The 21519-nt window shown below is 42.2% G+C and overlaps 1 protein-coding gene across 1 annotated transcript in view; it reads right to left on the bottom strand.

Annotated features, from left to right (window-relative positions):
- NPEPPS (aminopeptidase puromycin sensitive) overlaps window positions 1-21519 on the bottom strand; it is a 40633-nt gene that overhangs the window by 18160 nt on the left and 954 nt on the right. The window contains exons 2-9 of the mRNA XM_072111591.1: window positions 14635-14719; window positions 8042-8119; window positions 7311-7432; window positions 6423-6530; window positions 3423-3623; window positions 3234-3330; window positions 3114-3147; window positions 299-413 (exon numbers count right to left, since the gene is read on the bottom strand). Of these exons, the coding sequence (XP_071967692.1) occupies window positions 299-413; window positions 3114-3147; window positions 3234-3330; window positions 3423-3623; window positions 6423-6530; window positions 7311-7432; window positions 8042-8119; window positions 14635-14719 (840 nt within the window). The remainder of the gene's footprint in view (window positions 1-298; window positions 414-3113; window positions 3148-3233; window positions 3331-3422; window positions 3624-6422; window positions 6531-7310; window positions 7433-8041; window positions 8120-14634; window positions 14720-21519) is intronic.

Raw genomic sequence — 21519 nt, 5'->3', positions numbered from 1 at the left:
CAAAATCAAAATAGTCGATTAACTGTATGAGTTGTGCCTTCACAAGTGCAATATGTGATACTAGAGTTTTCATGATGTAATTTAATTAATAGGATGCACTTCTCTAATATGCAGTGAAACTTCTTTGATGAGACCACTTAAAATGTCACAGAAAATCTGTCTTTTAGGGAGGGGGTTTCTCCGTCTTTTAGGGAGGAGGTTTCTCTGGTACGTGTATATGTATAACAATGTATATTGCGCTGCAGAATACGACACCGAGATATAAGGGAAACATAAAAATGGAGATAACAGCACCTACCATAGTTACTAGGTTACCAAACCACTGGTGCGCCAATTCATGCCCCACAACTAGCGCCACCCACTGGCGAGAAGAAGAGCAAGAGTTCTTAGGATCTATAAGCAAAGCCGTCTCTCTAGGAAGGGAAATTAAATGCAAAAAAAAAAAACAAAACATTTTTAAAATCAGGCAAATAAACATTAATAGTACATTGGCCCATATTTAGCTACACCTAAACCTACACCAAAAGCAACATAATAAACACACATTTTAACTCCAGAGTGCCTATTACAATTAAACTGGCAGCTGTGTCTTGTAAGAGGGGATGAAATGTGACAGATGGAGCTGCAGTTATGTCCTATAGCACACTCCCATACAGCAACTTCTATGTGCATCTGATGGTATTGTACAACATAAAGTGCGAAAACTGCACAACATTCTTAGGCCTCCTACGCAATATCAAGTTCTTACGTCAGGTCATTCCCAATTCCGTGGATTTTGAGGCCCCGTAAATTAACAGACTGCCCAAACCGCAAAAGATAGACCAGGTCCAATTCTTGCCCATTTCTGTGGCCGGGCAGTCTCTCTCTCTCTATTGTTATCAGCAGGTAAGTCGGGCCACAAGAAAGGGATCATGGCCTCTTGTTTGCAGCCCACAAACAGCAAACGTTGATAACTTCTTAGGGTGCTGTCACACAGTGCGACAGTTCTTGGTCCGTTTTAAAACATATGCGTTTATGTTGACCATATGTTTGGCTGGTTGGATCCTGTATTAACATTTTAACAGCTGCTTCAACAATTGAAGAAAGATTCAGTCCACATTGTAAACATGCAAAAATGCATGTTTTAAAACACACAAGAACGGATCAAGGACTGACCAAAAACACACCGTATGAAAGCACCCTTAGGGTGGAGACACACATGGCGTTTTTGGGCCGTTTTTACCAAGTGTGTTTTCAGATCGTTAAAAACGCATGCGTTTTTTGGCAGTTTTTCATTGCGCAATTTCGGAAAAACTCATGCGTTTTTAACGATCTGAAAACGCACTTAGTAAAAACGGCCCAAAAACGCCATGTGTGTCTTCACCCTTAGGGTATGGACACTCTGCACTTGAGCAGTGATGCATTTTCAGGTACAGGGAACCTGCCTGGGCCCGATCTCATTAGCATTTCACGGCAAATGCGTTTGACCCGATGCACGTCCCCATTACACTTGTAAGCGCAGCGCTAGCGTAGTGAGTGAACATACCCTTAACCCCTTCCTGCTCCGCAACGGATATATCCGTCGATGAGTGCAGTGACTTAGCGCTCAGTGGTGGATATATCTGCTGCGGAGCTGATGCCAGCTCAGCTCTGGATCAGAGCCAAACCGGCATCAGGATACACGGTGTGCCATTTGTAGCTGACAAACGACACCCCAGTGTAACACCCACAGTTGGAGTGGGCTCCGATCGCAGGTGTTTGACCTGTTAAATGACCGCTGCATTTAACTTGCCTTCTGGGGGTCTTTCCCCCACAATCAATAGGAGATACCAATCCCAAAATGGTAACACTGGAAAAAGCATCTCATACTGCAAAAGAAAAAAAATGCCATCACATGGCCCCAATAACGAAAAAGGAAAATTATAGCCTACAAAAGGGGCCAATGAGAAAACTAAGATCCAGGCAGCTGCAGGGTGCTCCTTCCCTTCTGGGCCTCGCAAGTCAAGGCCACATGTGGGGGGTCTCTGCACTCGGGAGTAATTGCAGAACAAATTGTATGGTGGGTTTTCTTCTTTTATCTTTTGGAAATGTGTAAATTTCAGGGCACAATTTGACTATTTTAACCTCCATTTTTATGTAATTACTATGAAGATAAAGGGGGTAACAATCTTCCTAAAAGATGTTTCTGATAGTTTGAGGGGTGCAGATTTGAAAATGGGTTGGTTATATAGGGGTTTTTTTAAATGTTAAATATGTAAAATTTCATTCAAAACTGTATTTATCCCCAAAATAGTCAATTCTGAAAATAGGGGAAAAAAAAAAATAAAAAAAATATCGATATTCGATTTGTAAGCTGCGTGATATCAAAATAAAATTATCCAGACATTTTAAAAATTATGAAAATGTAAAATGTTATTCAGCAACTTATTTAGGTGGTGAATTTATCTGCCTGAAAACACAATGATTTCGAATATCAAAAACAGCTAATTTTTCCAAAAAAATCTTTTTATTTTTCCTTTTTTTTTTGCAAATAAATGCAAAACTTATCAGCCAAAATTTACCACTAAAATGAAGTACAACATGTGGGGAATAAACTATCTCAGAATCATTTTAATTAGTAACAGTGTTCAAAAGTTATAACCATATAAAGCGACACATGTCAGAATACAAATGGGACTGAGCCTTAAGCTATAAAATGGCTGCGTCCTTAATGGGTTAAAGGACGGTACTAGATAAAGGAGATTAGTATGGCATAAATCGTGGCCTGCCGCAATGGAAATTCTTTTACCTTTGGCCGGCGCCACACAGGGCGCTTTGTCTGCGCTTGCAAACGCAAACGCAGACAAAGTCGCGCCCACCGGGGCGGGCCTCGGCCCGATCGCATCGGCGTTTCTATGGAAACGCCTGCGATCGGGAACGAGCCGCCGGTGTTTTGCGTTAATTTAACGCGAAACACCGGCGACTCGTTCCCGATCGCAGGCGTTTCCATAGAAACGCCGATGCGATCGGGCCGAGGCCCGCCCCGGTGGGCGCGACTTTGTCTGCGTTTGCATTTGCAAGCGCAGACAAAGCGCCCTGTGTGGCGCCGGCCTATGGCCCAATTAGTAGGAAGAGAGAAAACACATTAGACGCACCTGTAGGTGACCAGGCCCCAGTTCTCCATGGCTCCTGTGAAAAACAAATAATATGGGAGTGATTGAAGCGGAGAAATTACAGCGTCACCTATACAGCAGGCCAGTCAGTGGGAACTTTACCAGCTGCAAAGTCTGCAATTGCGATGAGGTCAATCTTGGGAAGAGGGTAGGGAACATTGAAGTAATCCTTATAGAAAGGCAGAGTTTTAGCAGCAACCTAAAATGAGTATAGATAAAAAATGGATGACGGCAGATTGAGAATTGGGTAATATGTAGGTTATACATCAACACACTCCAACTAAAACCTACCTCCAAGGCAAATTTTCCTTGCTCTGCTTTTCCAACTGGTGTATACACCCGAACCAGCACTCCATCAGCAGATCTGGTCTCTACAAAGTCGTACTCTCCCACCACAAAGGCCACAAGATAGGTAGACATTACAGGGGTACGTGCAAACTTCACTTCTACCAGGTTCTCATCATCAGGATACGGTTTACGTTCAATGAGGTTCTAAAATATAAATTGAAGACAGAAAGAATCTCAGCTGTTGGACATTCCTCTATTACCTAGTGGGAATTAATCTTACAATACAACTTTCTAAATGACACGGTTGGCCACTTGCTTGAGTGACTTCAATGTTGCTACAAGGGATGATCAGTAGGATCATGTTCTGGCCACAGTTAATACTCATTTGATACACTCACATTTCTATTGAATTTTATAGGATCAAAGAATGAAGAAGTGTCTCAGAAACTAAACCAAATATAACGGATCTGCCTCAAAACAGCTTTAGCCGTTTCCCTGGCAAGGACACATGTCATACGTCCCCAATATATATATTTTTTATACGTATAAATCACTCCAGACTGTCACTTAAACAGTTAATCTCCTGTTTCCTGGCACCTAAAAACACATTCCTAGTTTAATATGAAAGAGGAGATTCTAGGTGCTGGAAATCCAAAGCTATAGCCCTCTGTAGTGTGCCATCCCCTCCAGCTTCTTAGAAAAAAGCAGGATGTAGGAGGAGAGGGGTGCACAGAGGAGCTTATCGTTATATATTGAGTGATCTTTTTTACGTAATGGAAAGAGGATAAACATTCAATTCTCTTCTCCCAATGTAGCTACAGAACACCAGAACATGTCCAAAAAGTTGCATGTAACATGAAAAAGAAAGATAGATACTCCAGAATAAAGTTTTTACTTCACACTATCCCTCCATTAATTATACCTACGTTATGGCGCTCTTACTCAAATTCTAATGATCCACAGAACGTTAAATTCCTGCGCTGCTAATACAATAGCGCACAATTTACACCTATCACTTTGTCTCATTAGTTAGGTTTATGGATATTTAGTTTTTGATTTGGGTTAACTTTGGGAAAGGGAGCGTACCATAATATATCTGTGTGAAGCAAAGAGCATTTTCTGCAAAAAAAGTTTGACACAATTTAAAGAGAACCCGTCATGCAAAATAACCCCCCTAAACTAAATATATTTTCATAAACTGCCATTAGAGAGCATTGCCTCTATCCCTTCATTGTCCCTCTACATGCCTGTAAACCTAAGCAATGAGGTCCTAAAGCTGTATGCAAATGACCTGTGAAATGTCCAATGAAGTATTAGCATATTCAAGCTGTCCACTCTATTCATGAGTGGGAGGCACAGCCACACCCCCAGTGCATGACTGACAGCCTGTATAATGATGTGAGGCTGTATAATGATGTGCTTCCTGGTGCTGGTGGCCACGCCCCCTGCAGCCTGTGTGTGCATGTGTGTGTGTTTAGGAGAGATACAGCGGCTCCAGGCAGCCATGTTACAGCAGAACATGTCAGATTCATGTGTAGCTGCTGTCTGTGTCCCTCACCTGTATATTAGGAGGATGCAGCATGTCAGCAGATGCAGCACACACACTAGCCATGCTTTACTATACATTACACACAGACATGAGCAGGGGGCGGAGAGGGGAGGGGTAACAGGGGTGACATCACTGCCTCTGACCATGTGACCAGCCTCATTTACATGATAAAAAATAGATGATTTTACAATGAATAATGTAGGAAATAACTAGATAAAGGCTGGGATGGATCCTTGTGAGCTGCTCCAACAGGTAGTAGTGACAGGACAAGTGACACAGATCTGATGACAGGTGTCCTTTAATGTTCCCTTTGCTGCATATTTTAGAGAATATACAAATATAGGGTATGTATGAACTCTCCATGTATTACGGTTTTTAGGAAAGTACATTTTCTTAATACAAGTAGTCTGGAATTATACATATTTTAGTGAAAATTTTGAATTTTCATGTAACATTTGCGTTTTAGCACAGTTTTGTGCAAAGTTGCATGAAGGTGGTTGTGTGTATGAATTGCAATGTTATTTTTGGATACATGGTAGACTAGATAGGAGCTTTTAAAGTTGAGCATTTTTTTATCTTGCCAATATTTAGTACTGTGGTGTGTGAGCATATGTAAAATAAATATGCATTTATATTGCTCAGACAATTTTTGCATCCCTATTAGTGTGTAAACTTCTGCTTTGATGCAAGGTTTATGTAAAACTGTATCAAGACATTAAGACACATGTAATTGTCAGGCTGCTCATAAAATGTATAGGTTTTAGGAGTGACCTTACTTTTTAATGTTTTTAATTTGCAAGTTGTGACGGTCTTTAAATTTGTAGCTGAAAACCAGATTTCTGGTCATTTCTGCTTTTGTGATAGTCTTATGTTCACGTAAATAAATGATGTGTGAACTCTACACAATCTATTACATTTAGGAGGTGTGAATCAAATTATTTTCTGTTTGGGGCACATTTTTACCGTCAAAGTACATTTTTATGCATTTTTTTTTATAAATAAATTTTATAAATAAAATGTTACACTTTGAAGAAAAATTGCATGAATGTCTGCTTTCAGGAAATATATGGTTTCTTGGGGTTTAGTATAATTCCTCATGCTGCAATTCTGGTTCATTTGTACATATGAAAAAAAGTAAAAATTGTTCTGGCTGATAATGAGCCTACATTTCCAGACACACCTGGCAGGGAAAGGGTTAAAGGAGATCTTTACTCCTTTTGTCTAAAGATCTTCGTATGATGGCGCCCTCGCACTGTGAATAGTCTATGAAGCCGTGTTCTCATGAGGACAAAGCATCAGGGAGCAGTATTACATAAGCTTTTGTTGTTTTCCTAATCCCAGAGTTATGAGTGGAGGTCACCGTTACACAGCACAGATATTACAATGAGCAAAACGAAGGGGGATACACTGACAGACAAAAGTACAAGGACTACGAGAATATACATAAAACTTACCATATTGGACAAAGCAACTCGATCTTTTGGGACAATAAGAATGACATCAAAGGTTGCCTTGATAGCTGGTTCATCCCAGCAGGGGAAAGCCCTGCGTGCATCTGTGGCCTGTAAATAAAGTTAGTGGATTCTATGTCACAAAGAGAAGGATTTATGGCAGTATTTTAATTAAATAGAAATCCATCCATGGTGATGTGATGGACATGTAGGTGCATGAGCTGGTAGTATCACAGAGCGTAATAGGAGCCGTGTAATAATATCAGCACATGCACGTGCGTGTCCATCACTCAACCAGGGACACATTTCTATCCACTGGAAGTAAACAGAATCTTTCCATAGCAGGACAAAGGAATTGACAAAGTATATTGTAAAATTGCATAACTTTTCCTTACACAAAACATATCAATTATTAAATTAAAGTGGACAACCCCTTTAACCACCAAGGTTATAGGAAACAGGTTATCATGATGGTATGGGAGAAAACAATCACCTTTCCCTGCATGCAAAGAACAGCTAAATGTCCCATGTTACTTTTTTTGCAAGTTTGCTTGGGTTCCTCTACTCGGTGTTTGGTTCATTTGCCAATAATATTACCCAACATACAGTATAACTCAAAAACATGCCGCAAACATTGGCCACAATGCAAAGACATGTAAACCCTGCTGTATATTTTGGGGGCCCAACCCAATCTGTGCTTTCTTATATAGAAGAAAGTATAACAGTATCAAAGGTACCCTACCACCCAAACATAACCAAGTTAACCCATTCCCAGGAAAGCGCCAAAGAATGTCTTCCAGGGCTCCTTTCGGCCCTATGTTCTCTGAATGCATTGTGAACAGAAAAAGCATCAAGCGATGCGAATAAAAGCCAGTAGTCACACTTCTTTACCTCAAACTGAGTGACTGCGGCGTAGCGCACTTCTCCAGACGCTGTGGAATATTTACTGCGGTAGAATCCTTTCATTTTATCATTCAGCTCGCCAACAAAATCAATCTTCAGCATCCCAGTACCTGCACATATACATAGCAATGTATTATACACAGTCTGATATTACAATGAGAAGGGAGCGGAGAGGACTAAACATCAGTGTCTGGGGACTACGGAAATAGAATTACAATAACCGACCTAAAGTGTGTAAAATATAAAAACTCCAATCGTGTCGGCAGCTGGCAATTCCACTGCAAGACATCTGAACTGCTAGCCATCAACATCGGGTGGCGACCTGCAACGTGCCAAAATTTCCGTTTACCCATTGGTGGCCGTAAATATACACTGGGGACCTGGAAGTAAAGGCTAGATTGGCAGAGAAGCAGTAAAAGTGCGACCATCTATGATCACACAAGTTCTAGACATGAGGACCTTTCTTGGCCCAGTTCACACCTGCCTCAAAGCTTTTTTTTTTTAAGTAAAAAATTACTTAATTATAAAAAGGTGCAGGAAAAGGTCTTCTGATCACAAAAGACTATAAAGGACCTTACATTATTTATGGTGGTGGGGAGGTTTAACAGAGCCTGCCGATCACAGGTGTGAACTTAACGTTAGCCAATCAGACCACAAGACCCATTTTTAGAACACTACTGCTTTCTAAAGATTCTTTTTATTGTATTTTTTAAACTCACCTTTTTGCAAAGTACTAGGAAAGGACAGAGTCACTTTTTCATCTTCGTTCTGATAGTTAAAACCTGTGGCATGAACTTCTGCAACAAAAAAAAAAGACAGAAATGCTCAATATGATTGAAAGTAGTTATTGAGGAATTTATTGCAGAAAATTTTCTTTTCTCCATGAATTAGATTTAGCGTCAATTATACATGAAAATGTACGTTTTGGTCTATTGTTGGAAGAAAAAAAAATAGCAAGAACTATAGATGGTATTTAGCACTCAGTGCCTTATGCCCCTTGTTCCCTTGAGAGGTGCTGGTGCTCAAAGATCATGGGTCTACTGTTATTGTCTGCAAACATTTTCACAAAGTAATGAGAATGGCTTTATAGAAATTCTATCAAAAAAAAAAAAAAAAGTGCCCAAAATTAGGATTGCAAAATTAGGGCTAACATACAGGAGGGTATTGCTATGTCTTGCTACACTTTATAGTAACTGTCCCTTTAAGTAGCGGGGCTGTACTAACATAGCTTTCCCCAAAGAATTATTCTAAACACAGATTTACCTCTAACATAAATTAAAAGGGAGAAGCATGAAATTAAGCGTGTATTTAATAGCCCCGCTCAGGAAGAGAACAATGGTGCTAATAATATGGCTGGCAGAGGCCTATTACACTGCAGAATTAGGAGCCAAGAGTCTCTCTTATTATCAGGCTCTAGGCAATCTCCACAGCCCGCAAGTCCCCAGACTGCCATTGCATCAGAAATGAAGGAAACTAATACCAGGCAAGAAAAAAAAAAAAAAAACATTGCACCCGCATGTCCCAAATTTACCGCAGACTAAATGGATTCACTGTGCAATAGGGACAATGTCAGAGTATTGGCAACATAATGTGCTGAAAAGCCTGGCATCAAGCCTGCTGTGGACTGTAGACTAAGCTGGCATCAATAGCAGCACTGAGATCATACCTGGCACGCCAGGACATACTATAGACTCATGTCAGCACAATACCACAGACATCCAGAGCGAGGCAGCCCCCTGCAAAACACTGGCAGGTTGTTCATTTCAACCATCTGCGAGGCCAAGGTATAAGGGTCAGAACTGCTAGATGGGCAGCCATTATTATTTAAAGGATGAAGGATTGTAAACCAGGGACACAGCCATGCAGGCGAGTGTCCCCCCTGACAGGATCTGCTCTTCTTTTAGCTTCTCATTCCCTTTTTTAAGAACAAAAAGGCTTTAACATTCTACAAATGAGTCTGATGGGCTCATAGGTGTTAGTGGAGACTGGAGCCCCCCAGGCTCATTTGCATAATATGAAACAAATAAACAAAGGGCATAACAAACTAAAAGTAGTAAGGGGGCACACATCCGCATCTGTGTGCTTGGTTTACAATCCTTCATCCCCGTGGTATATGTCTTTCAAGGAACCTGCCAGGTCATGTTACCTTATAAACACCTAATAGGTTGTGGCCCATGATCTGCCAATCTTTTAAAGTATTCTGTTCTATTTTTTTTTATTTTACTTTATTGCTTGAAACATGTTGCCTTTTTGTTGCCTTGTTTCTGGTAAAATATTTGATTGTGATACTGTCATGATATGAAACTGTACCTTCTCCTGTGGTTAATGCATCAAAGTGTTGTTTGATTTAAAAAAAAAAAAAAAAAAAAAGAATTAAAGAGAACCCGTCATGCAAAATAACCCCCATAATCTAAATAGATTTTCATAAACTGCCATTAGAGAGCATTGCCTCTATCCCTTCATTGTCCCCGTACATGCCTGTAATCTTAAGCAATGAGGTCCTAAAGCTGTATGCAAATGACCTGTGAAATGTCCAATTAATCATTAGCATATTCAAGCTATCCAGCTTATTCATGAGTGGGAGGTACAGCCACACCCCCAGTGCTTGACTGACAGCCTGTATAATGATGTGAGGTATAATGGTGTAATGGCTGCTCCATGTGCTTGCTGGTGGCCACGCCTCCTGCAGCGTGTGTGTGCATGTGTGTGTGTATAGGAGAGATACAACCGCTCCAGGCAGCCATGTTATAGCAGAACATGTCAGGTACTTGTGTAGCTGATGTCTGTGTATTAGGAGGATGCAGCATGTCAGCAGATGCAGCACACACACTAGCAATGCTTTACTATACAGTACACACAGACATGAGCAGGGGGAAGAGAGGGGAGGGGTAACAGGAGTGACATCACAGCCTCATTTACATAATAAAGTATAGATGATTTTATAATGATTAATGTATGAAATAACTAGATAAAGGCTGGGATGGGATCCTTGTGAGCTGCTCTAACAAGTAGTAGGGAAAGGACAAGTGACACAGACCTGATGACAGGTGTCCTTTAAGTGAGGACACATGTTACTGAATAAGGTGAATATCAAATTAATTCTAATTACATAAGGGGCGGTGGCATATGGCTGACACACACACCTAAACCCCCATATTGATACTTCTTTCCAAATAAAACCTTTAGGTTAGAATAACTCCATATACATATAGTATATATTCATTTAGTTCTTACTTCACAGCTTATGCTTATCTCCTCCCTTCTATAGTGTTCTATTATATGTAAGGTATAATATTGTTGTGGCTCTATGATGTCATACCACCACAGCGCAGCATTGTCGCGTTTTCCTTACTCCTTGTTTTGGCAGAGACTAAAGGTGACAACAGATGGCACGAGATTGAGAGAGCCATGAAAGTAATGCACAGTGGGAGGCAGTGTATGTGATCCACAGGCTATCCCTGTCTATAGAGGCCTCGCTGCTCTGCTTCCCAGGGTACCAGCCTATTCCCACCAGGATACTTTAATCCTCGTGTCACTAAACAGGCCCTGGCAGGGGATTCTCACATCACTTCTGTAATACAGTACAGATTTCAGATGTTGTGACTGTGCACATCCTTGACATCTATATGGCAGGGCAGCCTCTACATGTGGCAGGGCCTCACAGAACGGAGGTGTTAGGCTACATTCACACTGCCGTATGGCGGACGTATATACGGCCGATATACGCCCCCCAAAAGACATAAATGGGCGCACAGTGCCATACATGCGGCACTGTACCGCTCCGTACCCCGGAAAAAGATAGGTTATGTCATATCTTTCTCCGTAGTACAGCGCCATAACTTCTTATGGAGAGGGGCGGGGGTGAGCTGCTCCTCCTCCTCTCCCCGTGCACTGCCGTTGCCCGCTACCGTACGGTGGGCAACGGCAGTGTGAATGTAGCCTAAGTGGTACAATAAGGGCTAGGAAATCTGTCAGGTTAGTGCAGTATGCAGGGATTTTTACACAGACAACTCGGAGCCACTTGGCAGCTAACCAAGAAATGTCCATGGCAGGATTAGACGAGTGATGTTCTGGTGGAAGAGTTGTGAATGGAACCAAGTTTAGAGGATGTTTATCATCTGTAATGAACGGTCGGGGCATGTACCCCCAGACCCATAGTGTTTGTGAGCATTGCGAGAGATGGATGCCTGTACACTGCAGATTCCTCTCCTCCACCCCACCCCCCCCTCACCGGCACTAACAATATAAATCCAGCTTAGCTCTGCTCTCTGGCATGGTCAGAAAGCTCCATTAGTGCATTTGTCTCCTTAATAACCTGATGCACTAATGGCTTGTAAATTGCAGCTTCTCCAGATCAAAATAATCGAACTCCGAAGTGGTCATCCTGGGTACAAGAGACAGGGAAAGCACATCATGCCATTTTATGGATAACACATGCTAGTCTATGTCCCGAAAGCCCAATAAAAAAGCCAAAACTTCAAAGGTACAAAGAAAGGAGCGCAGTTATAAGGAGGTTTCTCAACTGCACTGAACCTAGATGTGAGGGCCATCAGATGCACTATCCCTACTAGAGAGAAGAACAGTAGGAGTACTGAGGGGCAGACTGGCATGCAGTGCTCTGACACCCAGGTATCGTGCATGGGTTGTATTGCTTAGAACAGGATTCATGTAGGATTGTTAACTTGGCAGGACCCATGCAACTGTTCCCATGTCACATCAGGTGGGACCTAGTACAGTCCCTTTGATGACCCAGTGCTGCAGTACGCCAGCATGGCATGCACTCTTTTTTATAAATAACTTTTTTGTATGGGGAGCGTCATTAACACAAGCCATTATTTCTACTCTCGTCATCTGAGCTTCTATGATCAACTACAGGAAGAATTTCGCAGTCAATGACCTGTTGATCTCCGAGTCATTGCACTCCCTACAGGACAAGTCTTATTTCTTGCAGTATTTGGCCGTCATTCCTATATATGTTCTAAGATGGGGGGAAAGCAACTTTGTCTCATACCCTGCCCATGCCTTTATAGGGGTATTGCTCCATTTCCCATATGGTAATATTCTGTCTGTAATAATGTGATAAATCAGGCATCTGAAATACCGTGCAGAGATTTATACAGGACAACTTGAGGCCGTACTTTTACCGTAGAGGTTAATCTCATATACCTTTGATCTCAAGGGAACATGCAGTCATTCCTCTGCTCCCACATAATATGATTCATGTATCCAAGGTATCTCACCTGAGTATCTCATGACTTCAGCTACTTAAACACAGGGCAAAGAACATAGCTTGAAGTCAGTGGGTAAAGTGCACATCATAAAGGCATAGGATAATCACTGCTTGTGCAACTTCTGCTCACCTTAGTGAATTTGAGGATATTAAACTTCTTAGTGAATGTATAAACTGTGATGCAGACACAGACAAATGCAAAAACAGATAACATCCCTCCTCCATTGCCTTTACAGTATGTGGTGAGAGGGAGACGGGGTCCTACTGCAGAGACTCTTTAGCAGGATTGCACCATTTACATACAGCGACAAGCTCAGATAACACCTTCAGCACAAAAGACATGAACGAACAGCACAAAAAACTGCAATACATTTAACCCTAGCATAACAGAAGCAACAACAAATCCAAAGGGCAGCTTAAACCTGCCTGTTAACAAGGGGTGTGAAAGTGCACCCATATACTACCACCCCATTCTCCGGTACAGTGTGGTGGGGTCTGGGGGAGTGTGTCCAGGTTGAGGGGCCCTGGAATACACGCCTTTATCTTTCCATAACAAAACTAATTACTGGAAACCAATAATTGTCCCATAATTTTCCAGCTGATAATGCACATGACTGTAAAACATCTACTCACACATTACCCATATTACAGACCAAATAAAGAAACGTTCCTCAAAATTCATGCATGACAAGAAATTAATAATAAAACTTCATGCCATATTACATTGGACCCAGGTAATGAGGTATTAACACACGGAGTTCTGGGCTTTGTCCAGGTGCTGTGTAACCTCAATCCTGCTATAAAAGCATTCGGAAAATTAAAACAGGATTTATAGCCCAACAAAGAATCAAAATTAAGCTTTTTTATTCAGCTCTGTTCTGATTGGTTTCTTTAGACACCAACGCTAGTTGTACTTGTCATACACGGCCACTTGCAATTGCAGCGAAATGACGGGTGCCTCTGTACTTTCCCTTTAAACGCTAGCGGTGGAGTCACATTGTGTACAGCTGACGGTGTTGATAAATCACTACCAATATTTACAGATGATGGGTAGAAGAGAAAAAAGCCATGAGGAAAAGGGGTAAACATGAGGCTCAAGTAGTTCAACTAGAAAGAAAAAACGCTTTGAATAACTTGTGCTCCTGTATACATACATACCAGAATGTTGCAAGTCATATTGTACGTTATGCCATAACATAATGCAACAATCAATAAAGTTTGTTCAACTATAATATCTTGTCCTCAATTTCCTACTTTCACCTGGTTAACCCTTACTTAGAATTTCCCTCCATGATTTATAGTTTTATTTAGATTTTTATCATTACATATATAATTTACATGAATGTTTACTCCTTTCACACTGTATTAATAAATGATAGTCTTTGTTGTAAACTCTTGTTATGCTCCATGCACCTTTTTCTTCATAAACAGCGCCATCCATTATCACGGTCAATCTCCAGTCACCCTCTTTCCTTCCGAACAATTTAGAGCAATTCATCAGAGTGGTAGTCACTTGATTTGCTTCCTCTTCACTTCTTCCCTGCTTGACCCTCTGCAATCCAATTTGTCATTCTCTCTATTTACCCAAAGCCATCTATGTCACCATCGGCCCTGCACTTCCTTCTATACAGAATGACTGGTGGAGTGGAGTTCCCCTCTGCAGCCAATATTTATATACAGGATAGCTACAGTGTCCTCTTTTTTTAGTCAATATTTTTTTTCACACAAATATCACATGTTCTTAAGACTATTATCCCTCTCAAACCCCATCGAATAGCTCATTGGTGACATCTAATCCCTTCCCCATACCAATACATGACTATACAGCTGCCCCCTATGGATCTGTAGGGGGTTGTTTTATAGTTCTGTATTGCATCCAGCTCTTAAGTGTTACACTGGCTGCTTCCACACCTGTATTACTATCCTGTCAGGTCCATGCCCTGACTGGCTGGAAGTGCCGCTATTCACCTGTGCAGTGATGTCTCCCTCACCAGGTAACCACAGCCCAATTATATTTTTCTGGTGCACCATGCCATATGTGTAAGGCATGTATACATGTATTTATCTACCATTCCAACTCACCTTCATCTCCTTCTGGGGCATACGAGGCGGTGATAATATCAATGTCTGCACAGTTCATAACAATCTGATTTGTGGCATTCTTCACCTGTACAAAATATAGATATAAATATATTACAATATTACAAGCCTCAGCAATTCTTACATTTCATTTTGATTAGTCATCCAAAGTCCCACCCCTGACCCCAGGAACTAGGAAAGCTGGGCTGTAAATCTATGTAATCTGCGATGACAACCTCAGAAAGACCTGTTAAGAGCGAGAAGGGGACAATGTACTTATATATAGTGGTCCTTATAATATTTATATTATTTTTCTAATTGAATATGTACCACAACCACAATTTCAATCCACTACCCTAGGTTGTGTGTTCCCTAAACGCCAGATCTTGATCTATAGGGTGAGGCTCCATGATTAGAGGGAGGGGGACTGACATAGGACCAGCCCTCGATGATAGGAAACAGAGTTCAAAGGAGACAGGCCATTGATCTTGGAGTTTTACTCCAGCTTCAGAGGGCAGGGCAGAGGGCCAGCACATCATCTTATAGTCCCTCATTAATTAGATTCAGCAAAGAAGACTGGGTCGAGTTATAAAGAAATTGCCAGGCAGAAGGTTTTCTGGATAGAAGACCAATAACAGGGACAGGGAGCCAACAACAGGGACTGTAACACAACAATCCATGTTTCAGAAACTTTTTTACTCTTTTCTTCTACCAGAACGTCTCCATAAAACATACCTGTAGTGTTAGAAAACTACTAATGTGTAACCATACATTAAATGGCTGTTTCTACAACACCAACCACTTCTGAATGGTAAGAACAGGGCTGTTCTCATCCAAGCCATGAAAGTTTGAAATGGGAGTAATCCACGGTACGTGGAGACTAGCTGCTGTGATGTCCCCCACACACTTCAAACAGAGAAGGAAACAATTTGTATCTGTAAACATATGGGAAAACCAATAGCTTTACCTTTCTCCAATGTGAGGAAGGCAAAGGTTCTTGCAGAGCTCAGCGTATACGCTGGAGAGCTCCCGATGTATATACTTAGTGTATTCATAGGCATATACTTGCAGTTATAGGAGTGGTATACCTTGCGATTTGTGGAAAACACAGGATGCTAAGACACAGCAAACTGCCTTTTATAATCCTACTACCTACTGCTGAGCAACGTATACACTCGGTGGAGGACATTGGAGTCTATGGGGGGGGGGGGGGGGGGGGGGGCGGATGAAACATATTACATGCACATCCAAGCTCTGCCAAGCATATGCTTTGGGAGGTCCACAATGTCACTGTCCATGTAATGACAGTGACACCAATGAGGAAAACACCCTGAATACTGAACTTTCAGTGGGAAAAATGGAACAGAAGTGTATTCTTACAACATTGTAATGTGAACACTGCCTAAAAGGTTAATATACAGTATATACAAATTTACAGTATGCAGACCAATCCTGATTTGCAGGTATAGTAGCTGCAGGCTGTCAGTTTTAGATAAATTCTAAGTATATTTCCCTAAATTCAGGCAAAAATATATGCAAGTGACATCTGTGGACAAATAACGGGACTGAAGAGTCAAAATCATTGATGCAAATCTGAGCATTGATTCTCATTACTTATCTCCACAACTGACTATTGCTCCCAATTACTGATGCAGAATATGTACCAAATGTTTGAAGTGTGAATAATGGCCCAAATCTGGTGGTTATAGCAGTAGCTCAGCTCCACCGTTACATGGGAAACCTACTGCATAAATTAACATAGCAAGGGTTAAAACCCAGTCGTGGCATGTGGAGGAGATTTACCAAAGTCCCTTTCCTATGCTGCTATTATACAACGTAGTGGATTAGCAGCTGGCAGCCAAACCATTGCAGGTATGCACTCTCTAGGAAAATTCTGCCTGCTCCAAGACAGAACGCCTTGCATTTATATAGAAGTTACCCAGAATAAGCCATAAGTGTGCACGTAAAGCTCTGGGCACGCCAGATGCCAATATCATTGTACTGTTTCCACAAAGTTCTGGCATAGATCCAAAGCCCTGTGTACAGAAGAGTTTACTACAATACAAAATGGAAAGGTTTCCATCTCACCTGTTGGAATATATCCTTAATTACAGACTGAATACCTGAAAGACTGGCAGTGCCAGCCACACAGGGCACATGCCCAAATCTCACACCCACTTCCTATGCTCCTGTGAGGATATCTAGGGAGATATGTGGGAAGAAGACATCTGTGAAGTGAACCTGCACATGGAGCCTTGTACTTTACACCCTGGAAGAAGATCAATGGACTCGCACAAGTCAGGAAGGAAAAAGCCTATTAGACAAAAGGGAAAAGCCTGCACGTGACAGCTGGACAATGATCTAGCAGGGCTACGCTCACAACAATCACCAGAGATAAGCGGCTCGTGGACTTTGATTTTTCATAGTGGACAGTGCCAGTCCAAGGCCAGGTTCACACTTCGCTTCGGTTACATTTTCCTGTTCACATCTTACTGCAACAGCCACATACAGACATAATGGTATTCAGTCCATAATGTTTATATTGGATTCTAGCAGAATGACTAGAGACACCTGAGCAGCCCATAACGTTATATTGTAGGACACCTAACAGTCCTATAGGGAAGCATTCAGGTGTGCCCTCAGCAGCAGCACAACATCCGGATGATAGAAAAGACCTAGTGCTATGACACATCCATCTGTAAAGGAAAAAATCTACTTAACAAAAAAGTAGATCCAGTGGCAGAACTTCATCCAGAACTTTTATTTTATATTCAACTGTATGTCCTCCTTGGTATGGAAAATACCTCTGTGAGCTCCAGGGGCCAGGGTTATAACATGCCGCTTTACATGTGCAGGATGTTTCCTGTGTGACAGAACAGGTCTGCGCATGTGCAGTCTCTCCAACGACACCAGCTTCATGGATGTGCAGAGCACCCCTGAAACCAGTGGCACAGGAGCTACTGAGCATGTGTGGACCCGTGCCGTTGGTCTTCTAAGTCCCGGAAGCTGGCAGCACGATACCACACATGCACAGTAGCTCCCCCCCCCCCTCCAGCTTCCAAGAACGAGCGTAGCGTCTGCAATGTCTCATAGGAGGCATAGGCATTACTTATGCACAAAGGGGGCGTCTCTGCAGAAGCTTGAGGAGTCTATGGGACACTAACAGTAGCCCTTGCACATAATTTGCACAAAATAAAAATTAGAATTAATAGACAAAGCGGGACACTTTAATATAAAATACAAGTTCTAGGTGACACGACCCAAGGAAATCTGCCACTGGATCTAATGTGTTCAGTATATTTCACATGAAAGATTTTCCATTAAATACACAAATAAGGTTCCTAAAGACACCAGTGTGTATGCCTATCTAGGGAGGCAGAAGACAAATACATTTATATGGTCATCAAATCGATCGATCAATACACAACCTCACTAGAGTTAAAGGGAGTCTGTTAGGGCAAAATGAAATCCAAAACCACCCACCAGGTGTTTTAGTGTCCCGAATGCTTCACAACTGGAGATGAGCAGATCGGACCATAGAGGTCAATGGCACCCTGTGCACCGTTCACACCATGTCTCACCTCACCGTGACCAAGCGGGGGGGATGTCCTTTATTTTGACGAAATACAGCAGCTTAGCTTTTTATGGAGATGGGAGACGTGAGGAGCGCTCACCCCTCCTCCAGGCACTTGCTCTGTAGCACCTCCATCTTACTACAGCTGGTAGATTTGTGCCAAAGTTGATGGTGAATGTTTGGAGCAGACATAGATACCTGTGATGGTATCAAAACTGGTGACAGATTCCCTTTATATGCAAGTCTTAGAGAGAGTCCCATTCTTCTATGAGCCACAACACAGACCTGCTGGTTTCTTTGTACTTCAGACTTCAGGACACCTGACCCCTAGTTACAGATAGACTCCACTTCCCACTGACTTTTTTGTTTGGAGCTACAATTATAAAATATACATGTACAGTTGGTCCTCGACTTAAGGACACCCAGCTTACAGATGACGCCTAGTTACAGACGAACTCCTCTGCCCACTGACCTCTGGTAGCTGCAATGATCAGCTGTAAGGTGTCTAATGGAGCTTTATTGATAATCCTTGTTCCCATGACAGCACAACATTTAGCACAAATTCAACTGAATAACAACCCTAAAGAACCTATATTGTACATATCCCAGGTACTGTCTGTATAACCAAATTTCTGCACTGCCTACTTGCCTATGCCCTTCAGTTTCAATAAAGCCTCAAGCACAGGAACAGTTTGGGGACATGCACAAGCCATTGCGGCCATTTATTTTCATAGACTATTCTATGAGCATGAGAACAATTCCACCAGAGCATGTAATGGCAGATGAATCGTACAACCTAACCTATATAGACATCATACTATCATGTGGAGGTTGTAAGACACAGGAATTTGTTCTCCTATGAAGAGCATCAGGAGTCTTTCCATATAGCTGGGGTTTAGCAATATGGGGATGGGTTTGATGGCTATGACACATATCTTACTATATCTAAAAATGTGAAACCAGAGTTGCCACATGTTATTACAATGAAGAAATCCTGGCATCCTAGTATTAGGGTCTGGAAATATTAGGACACACCTACATTGGCTGCTATACACAGAACCGCAAATTATATTCTTGGCAAAGAGCAGTCACCTCTTGTCACGCTGCCCATCCCTCTGCACTTTCAGGATGCCACATATATTCATTACCAAGATCATTCACCTCAAGCAAGAGCACAGTGTCCCGATTCTCAATTGTCCATAACATATAAAATGTAAGAATTCTGAGCAGTAAGGCATGTGCACAGAACAACTCAAGTTATGATGGGTCTGTATAAACCAACAACAGAGGAAGCGTTAACTTTTTTGCAGTCGAGCCCGGGCCGCCTATGGGGGACGCTTATCCAGTTGCCCTGACTATCGTGTGAATGCACCCTAAGGGCCCTAGTAGTTTAGTACTCATGAACTGTCAGATGACACATTGCTTTCCTTTACTGACAGCTTACTCAGGGTTAATGTTCCTGCTTCTGTAAAGGCGGCGCACAGTTTACACTCGCATATTGCTCATCTGTTTCTACCATCTTTCCACTCCAATGGTTCTTGCAGGTCTTCTTGACACTGTCTGCAGTGATGATGACACGCCTTGCATACAACTTTCACTGATGTGGGCAGTCACATAGATAGTGTCCAACATGTCATCCCTGAAAGTTGAAGGTACTGTCCGGGAATGAATTACTTTACACTATTGGTCCCAGGAGGTGTGGTAGTAATAAAGAATTATACTTTACTCTGATCCAGTGTGTCCTGTGGTAGACAGAGGCTCAGTGGTAAAGGAGATGTGCTGTCTACAGGACTTCCACTGAGAGCCTATGTAGACCAACAGTAACTGGAGGAGTGGAGACGGATCAGAGGAAAGTACAACTTTGTTATTTTTGCACTACTTGGGGACAATTGTAGAAAAATTAAAGAACCTGGACAACTCAGCAAGACTTCCCTATCCCCACTCCCACCGCTCCCCAGATGCTGGAGTGGCAGGTGATGCCAGGCGAGTGCATGTATTTTTACGGTTTTCCATTTTAACACTTTCACTGCCTAGAAAACCCATTAACAGTAGAGAATCTAATGCCAGAGGTGACTACAATTGACACTAGAAGATCATGCAGCATGGTAGAAATGACATGTCTATAGTACAATGATCAGTACCCAGCATGTGACTGACCCGATTTTTGTCTGTGAGTGACAGGGGAATATATAGTGCATCCCACCAGCCTGCACCCCACATGATGCAGATGTCCCGCCTACCTGTGTGCTAAAAAGTGCATATGTCCTGCTAGACTGCGCACTACATAGCGTAAATGTCCCCAAAACTACATGTTACATAGTGTAAACTTCCCGCTAGACTGCACCACACAGTGTAGAAGTCCTACCAGGTCTACAGGACCTGCTATGTAGCACCATCAAATTCTGCAGCGCATAGGGGATGTATAATAATATATTACATTACAGAGTACAAACAATCATATGGAACAATACGAGTGTGTAGACGTCCTACCAAGCAGAACTTTATAAAGTCTATAAGTCCCACTACACTGCACCCCACATAGTGTAGACGTCCCAATAACTACACGTTACATAGTGTAAACGTCCCACTATACTGCACCCCACATAGTGTAGAGGTCCCAATAACTAAATGATACATAGTGTAAACGTCCCGCTACACTGCACCCCACATAGTGTAGCCGTCCCAATAACTACACGTTACATAGTGTAAACGTCCCGCTACACTGCACCCCACATAGTGTAGACGTCCCAATAACTACACGTTACATAGTGTAAACGTCCCGCTATACTGCACCCCACATAGTGTAGAGGTCCCAATAACTACACGTTACATAGTGTAAATGTCCCGCTACACTGCACCCCACATAGTGTAGAGGTCCCAATAACTACATGATACATAGTGTAAATGTCCCGCTATACTGCACCCCACATAGTGTAGACGTCCCAATAACTACATGATACATAGTGTAAATGTCCCGCTACACCGCACCCCACATAGTGTAGAGGTCCCAATAACTACACGTTACATAGTGTAAATGTCCCGCTACACCGCACCCCACATAGTGTAGACGTCCCAATAACTACATGTTACATAGTGTAAATGTCCCGCTACACCGCACCCCACATAGTGTAGACGTCCCAATAACTACATGTTACATAGTGTAAACGTCCCGCTACACCGCACCCCACATAGTGTAGACGTCCCAATAACTACACGTTACATAGTGTAAATGTCCCGCTACACCGCACCCCACATAGTGTAGACACTATGCTAGACTGCGGGCTACATAGCGCAGACTCTGAGCGCTATAGCAA

The sequence above is a fragment of the Engystomops pustulosus genome, chromosome 6 (assembly GCF_040894005.1).
Source record: "Engystomops pustulosus chromosome 6, aEngPut4.maternal, whole genome shotgun sequence".
NCBI classification, from domain to species: Eukaryota; Metazoa; Chordata; class Amphibia; order Anura; family Leptodactylidae; genus Engystomops; species Engystomops pustulosus.
This window is presented reverse-complemented; position numbering and strand designations above follow the sequence as displayed.